The sequence below is a fragment of the Panicum virgatum genome, chromosome 1N (assembly GCF_016808335.1).
Source record: "Panicum virgatum strain AP13 chromosome 1N, P.virgatum_v5, whole genome shotgun sequence".
NCBI classification, from domain to species: Eukaryota; Viridiplantae; Streptophyta; class Magnoliopsida; order Poales; family Poaceae; genus Panicum; species Panicum virgatum.
In genome coordinates, this window is record NC_053145.1 from 18,770,861 (window position 1) to 18,777,572 (window position 6,712).

Genomic DNA, 6,712 nt, shown 5'->3' on the forward strand with positions numbered 1-6,712 from the left:
AAACCCACTTAGGGGCCTAGATCACTTTCAATAATAAAAAATCTATTGCAACAATAGAGAATAGTAATAGCAATGCTTTATTTTGGTTGCGACAGCCTCACCCTACATGGAGCGCATATTTTTTTTCGTTGTGAATACCCTACATAGTTGCAACCATCACAATTTTAATTGCAACACTATAATTTTGGTGGCAATATGAGCCCCTTTCGCAACCAAAATCATTTGTCGTTGCGCTAAAACTAAGTATCGCGCGCAACGAAATTCAGGGTGTTGCAACAAAAAATTGTAGCATTAGCCCTTTTTTCTAGTAGTAGATCTCTTGACTTAATTGTCTTCCTTTGCTAGGCTATTTGAACCTGCAGAAACGTTGTCATCTTCCAACATCAGCCTGTGTCTCTCTCATCGTGCAGAGTTAAATTCAAGACTCACGCTGCTTTTGCACCATGTGAAGCTCAAAAATAAAGAATGCTTAGCTAACTGGATAAACAACTTTGGATAATCTTCCTGCTTAACTTAATTTTCTCTTTCATTGTGTATTAAGTCCTGTTTGTAAAGAATTTTTGTTCTCTTACTTTTTAATATATTTTGAGCTCTTTTACAATGATTGTAAAGTACCAATGGGTACTTTTACCATGAACTTTTTTCTAGCTGTTGATCAATGGAAAGTATTTATAAAAATTAAATTAAATTAGTATTAGGTCCCACTTTTTGGTACTTAGTCCCACATTTTGGAAGTACCAGGTATTTTATCCTAGTTACTTCTAGATACTTTCTGCATTCACCACCTAGAATTTTATCAGACGGACGGCTCATATTTTTTGAATCATTGTAAAATTTCTCTATTTATAATTAGTAGGGGATTGTTATCCCCTCCTGTTGCTTAAAAAAAAGGAACACTTGCAATTTATAAACAACCGCATGATGCACGTGCAACTCAAGCAAACAACAAGTCAGATCCACCAGACGTGCAGCCTCATGTGCACAGCAACGGTGCAATTACTTGACCAACTACAACATGTATGTAACCATGCATCTCGGTTGCTTGTCCTGCTACTTTCTTTATAGCTAGTCCCGTTGCAAGAACTCTGATAACCTTGTATCAGTGGTTGTAACTGGTAAGGTGTGGGATGAGTACATACTCGGGTTATCTGCAGTTGTGAAAAATACTGATTTTAATTTCACAAACGGTTCACATAAGAATCCATCTATAAAAATAGATTAGCACAGGAGGTCCATTAAGGTAGTAATCAGTTTCCACAGCAGTTCGTTACATTGTGCCCGTGGAAATGCTCGATTTTTGCAGCCTGGACGTGTACAAATTTCTCATCTGGTTTCTGGCTAGGCACTCTGTGGTTTCTGCTAGGCTGGCCTGCCGGCGACTGCTGGCTCTCGGCAAGCAGGGCGTCATGGGCGCGTAGGCAGCAGATCAACTACATCCATACAAGATTCGATCTGAACTGACTCAGCAGCCCCGGCAGTCCTCAACAGCCGTCTGCATTATTAGCTTCTCAACCGGCATGACCAACAACCATATCAGTACTTCTCAAAGTGCATCATCCATGCATGAGACGTGTTCTTGCTATATTATTTCCCAAACAATACAAAAGTATGTTTTATAAAACCTGCTATGTTGTATAATCTCCTCGTTGCCAAGCTAAACAATGAATTTTGTTTCCACAATCGATATAAATACCTAATTAACTTGATCTGTTCATGGACTTTGACATGATTGCCGTTCATTCTATGAGACAATCTTTCTCAGACGAAACAGGATGATCAAGCCATTGAAAAAAAAGTGCAGGCGTTCTCTACACATAAGCACGATTGTAAAAGTGTTGATCTGTAAGGGCAAGTGAGCAATCCGCCTGAACTGCTCAACATCGTTGCCTGCAATAGTACTATTTGCTCAACATCTTACGATGCAACTTCTTTTGAAGAATAAACACCATATTTGATACTTCTTTTGGGAAAGGTAAAAGAAAGAAGTTTGAGCAGAAACAAAGATACATGATGACAGACACAGGTTGTCAAAAAAATACAATTATCAGCAAAAAAAAGCGTGATGATAAAAAGGCTTTGTTTTCCCAAAATCACTTGGTTTCACTTCAGGGAGAAATATAAAGAGATGTTTTAAAGGACATACAGGAATTATAGAAGCATCCTCTTGAAGTTTTTTGGTCATGACAACCACATGGGCGACTGGTACATCATCTATCCTCCTGCTTTGGATCAAACATTTATGCATTGACGACTCAAAACTAGCTGTTGTTAGCTGAGTCATAATAACCACATGGGCGACTGGCACATCAACTTTCTCCTGCAACATCAATGCTCCATCCAACAGTTGCAGCTATATGCATACAACGAAGAGCCTATATATTTATATAATAATATCTCATTTCTGAGAGAAAGGGAGTGCATTAAGAAATGGAACTAGAGAAGAGAAGTTATCTGTGGAGTCGTGTGGCAATGGTAGGCATTGGGAGCTCAAGCACCCACCAAACAATCGCTGCTCTTGATACAATATGCAGTGAACTGTCACTGCTTCCACTTCCAACATGCCTATACCGCCGTCTCCTCGTTCCTTGCAGCGAGCTTCAACTGTACAGTCATCAGTAGTGGCAATCTAGACGTGTGGGATGGACCGTCCTCGGGTGCACGATGCACTTCAGCCGCTTGCGGTGTGTGTATTTTGGTGGTGCGGCGAGGAGAGAGAAATGAACGAGAGAGGTGTGCTATACTAGAGCAGGGTGCTAAGCTGGAACCGGGTGCAAAATCGAGCACAAGAAGCTAAGGATTAAAAACTTGTTTCACCCTTGTAGTGAAGCGCACGAGCTGCATGCATAGATCTGGGGAAGACAATAAATGTTTGTGCACAAAGTTGACGTTGAATAATGAACATTTATATGTGCTAGTGGACCCATTTTGGAATTTTTAGAGAGCTAACACTACAAGAAAAATATTCATCTTACACGTTAGTACCGATCATAATTTGGTCCTGTACTAAATTTGGTACGGAGCTATGTTAGTACCTGGTCCAATTTGAAAGCCACCGGAGCCATTTTAATACCAGGTCATAACACCACCGGGTACTAAAAAGTCTACTGGTTGGTGTTTTGGCCCAATAATAAAATGGCGTGGCCATTTAGTACCGCTCAATATAACTGACCGGTACTAAAATGTGACATTTAGTACCGGTTGGAGTGTTGGCCTGGTACTAAATAGGCCTTGACAGGTTACTTCAAAAGGAAAGAATCTCGCACTCAGTCATATGTGATACATATGTGGGATGCAAAGAAGCTCCGCGTGAGTAATAAAGCCATAGGACCGTTACTAATGGCCCGTTCTCCGGCTGTGTAAACAATAGAGCAAATTTGTAAAACTTGGCACCACGATAATAATATGTTTGCACTGTACCCAGTGAAATATGAACATATATATGCTAAACTTACCCTAACATAGAAGAGAATCAAGTGGACCAAAAACTGCACCAGCATGCTCTTCTTGGAGGTGTCGATATCGGACAAGCCAACTCCAAGCAGAAATGGAGATTATTGGGAGCACAAACTCGAATGAAAAGCCTTATAAAAACAAAGGGAGACAGTAATAAACACATTAACCATAGATATAATGTGACCATCACCAGAGTTGCAAGTTCATTCCGAAACAGGGTACCTGTACGTGGATGCACAGTCCATCACCAGATCGGCATGGACCAAATTCTCTGGGAACAACTGAAGTGTGGATACAGGAAACTTTTTTATGATATGAGATGTGCAACTGGCACGCAGGTTCAGACTTTTCTTACCGCAAGTCTTCGGGCAGGACCGCAGGAGAAAGATTCGTGTGCTAGCTTCGATCCAACCTCCAAGCCCATCCGGTGCTCCAGCCATCCGATACAACGTTGGGTGCAGGTAAAGATGGGCGTGGTCCGGTTCGATCCGATGGTTCATCGAACCGTACCACAGAAACGACCCTAACAGCCCCTTATCGAACCGATGAAACAGCAAAGGGGCAGTGGATCAGAACCACGATAGCCATAGATTCGAGTGGATCGATCCGACCCTGTGAATCCAATCTCTATTGCGTGAGCTACACCTTCCTCTTTCTTTTTCATGTGCAAAAACGATGAAAGGATCAAGGTCCCTTTCTTTAACGATTGTGGCCTTTTTTAACTAATTTGCGGACTTCTTCTATCCGCGTCAACTTTGCTTTTAGCAAAAACTCATCTTCATATAGCTGGAAAATCAGTGCAAATAACTCCGCCATAGCCCCGTCCTTCCATCATAGCTTAGTTAGCTAGCTACTTCATTTTGTGCTAAAGCCAATCCGGTTGCAGAGATGGCGCTCCGATCTGGCTTACCTTTATCTGATGCCATGCGAAAGCTGAAGGAGCTGCCCCTTGGCTGCTGGCATTATCCTTCGATGATGAGTGGAGCAGAAGCAGCTCTGTGCAGCCGTCTTGTTTGGAGCAGCAGGAGCACCATGCAGCACAGACGCGGCACTTCCCCAGCAGCTCGTGACTCCCGTTGAATCGCCGATTGAACATGCTTACAGTGATACCCTCCACCACTCCATTGAACTCACCGCCTCCAGCATGCTGCCGTCTGCTGCAAGCTCCATCTCGGTGCTGCCGTGATTGGTGGTTCGACCCACCAGAACCAATGGAGCACCGAGCCAGGCAGTTAAAGAACAAATGGATCAACTGGTGCCCCATTACTGGAACCTTGGATCGATGGGTTAGTGGTTCGCACCCTGGAGCAACCACGCCCATCTATAGGTGCAGGAGAATGATCATAATAATCTTGGTCCATATCACAAAGGGTTTCTCATAAAGACCCGGATCCGTGTGTGTACAACGGAAACGTAACCGAAAAATGGGACATAATATTGTTAACACAATTGTCAATTAAGAAGGATATTATTGTGGCATATTTTGGAATAACATTGTGGAACACCAAGACTATATGTGTGCCATCATTGGCAAATAAAAGAAACAAATAACTGTGACCATCGCCACCAGAGTTGCAAGTTTTTCAGTCCCAAACAGGGTACCTGTGGATGCAGTCCATCCACGGCCCCTGCCGTTCCGCCGGTCCTGCACTCTTCCCATCTCGCCCGACACCGGCGAGGTCGTCCTCGTCGGCAGCGACACGCTCCCATACCGCACTGTTCACCTTCAGGCCAGTCCCCACGCCGAGCTGCCACACCTTGTCTCCCTTCCGGACCAACCCCTTGGCCTCGTGGTAGGCGAGCTGGTACCACAGCGACGCCGCCGACTGGTTCCCGAACCGGTGGTAGGTCATGAGCGCCGCCTCCATCTGCTTCTCTCCCAGCCCGATCCCCTGCCCGAGCCTCCGGATCATCGGCGCCCACGTCGTCGGCAGGCAGAAGTGCTCTGCCGCCGCTCCGAAGTTGGGGACCAGCTGCTGGTAACCTGCTGGTGTTTTCTGCAGCCGCGACAGCACGAACCCCGTCGCGTAACGCAGCTTCTCCCGCCACGGCAGGACGGACATGCCCAGCGAGGCGAGGTGCGCGCGCAGGACCTCCTCGAACGCGCCGCCGACGCCTCGCGCCACGTTGAAGCCGGTGATGCCCTCGTCGTCTTCCTCGCGGTAGCCGGAGTGGTAGCCGTCGTCGTTGGCGATGAGGTTCGTGCGCACAAGGCGGAGGAGCCGGTACTTGGGCGGCGGCGTCGGAGCCGCCATGCCGTGCCCGCTCCTCGCTAGCAGCACGGCGGAGCAGCCGTTGCGGAACGTGCAGTTTAGGAGCAGCTTGCTGTGGTCTCTCCCGTTGTACCACCCGACCGTGATCACCTCCGTGCTGGCCACGACGGCGTACGCGATGGTCGGGTGGGTGATGAGGATGTTCCTGGCGACGTCGACGCCGACGACGCCCGCGGAGCAGCCCATGCCGGAGATGTTGAACGTCTTGACGTCGCTGGGCATGTGGTAGTGGTTGGCGACCATCGCCGCCAGGGAGGGCGCCGGGCAGAACCCGCTGCAGTTGACGATGAGCGCCCCCACGGCGGTGGGCGGCACGCCGGTCCTGCCGAATAGCTCGTCGAGCGTCGGGAGCAGCAGCATGCGCGCCTCCTGCACAGCGTTGCCGTGCGTCGCGTCCGGCGGAATCAGGTGCAGCGACGGCGGGAAGTAGGTCTCGTCGCCCATGCCCGACGCCACAACAGCTTTGGACATGAACTCGACGCCATCGTCTTCGAAGCAGCCCCCGAGTTTGATGTGCTCGATGAACTTTGGGATGGGTGTTCGCAGCCGTCGTTGTGGTTTCAGGCAGGAGAAGTCTACCAGGCTGATGCCAGTGGTGCCCGCATGCCGGCGATGGCCGTAAAGGAGGAGGATTGAGCATAGAGGGACGAGGTACATTGCCCCATGGCGGTCGGAGGCGAAGATGGAGACCTCGGTGAGGAGGCAAACGAGGAGTGTGACCACGCCAAGGACTTGGTGGAAGGCTGAGATGAGGTAGTCTTTGTGAGAGACGTCCATTTAGAATTGGCATATGACTATGCATAAGCGTACTGGGCGCGCTTGCATTTATATATATGGTACGGTTATTGATGAGGTAGTCAATTTTTCTGCTGTCCATGACTATCTTTGAGTCCAAATTGGCGTCTCCTCGCAGCTAGCTAGAAAGGAGAAACCTATTATCTGACAGCATTCTTAGATTACTGTTCATGCATGGGAAAATGCTACTG

At 47.4% G+C, this 6,712-nt stretch overlaps 1 protein-coding gene across 1 annotated transcript; it reads right to left on the bottom strand.

The window, feature by feature from the left end:
* Positions 1 to 4,902: 4,902 nt before the first annotated feature.
* On the bottom strand, positions 4,903 to 6,508 carry LOC120653998 (3-ketoacyl-CoA synthase 4-like). Its single transcript, XM_039931628.1, has one exon. The coding sequence runs from the start codon at positions 6,501 to 6,503 to the stop codon at positions 5,037 to 5,039; it is 1,467 nt and encodes a 488-aa protein (XP_039787562.1). The 5' UTR covers positions 6,504 to 6,508; the 3' UTR covers positions 4,903 to 5,036.
* Between the last annotated feature and the right edge of the window lie 204 nt (positions 6,509 to 6,712).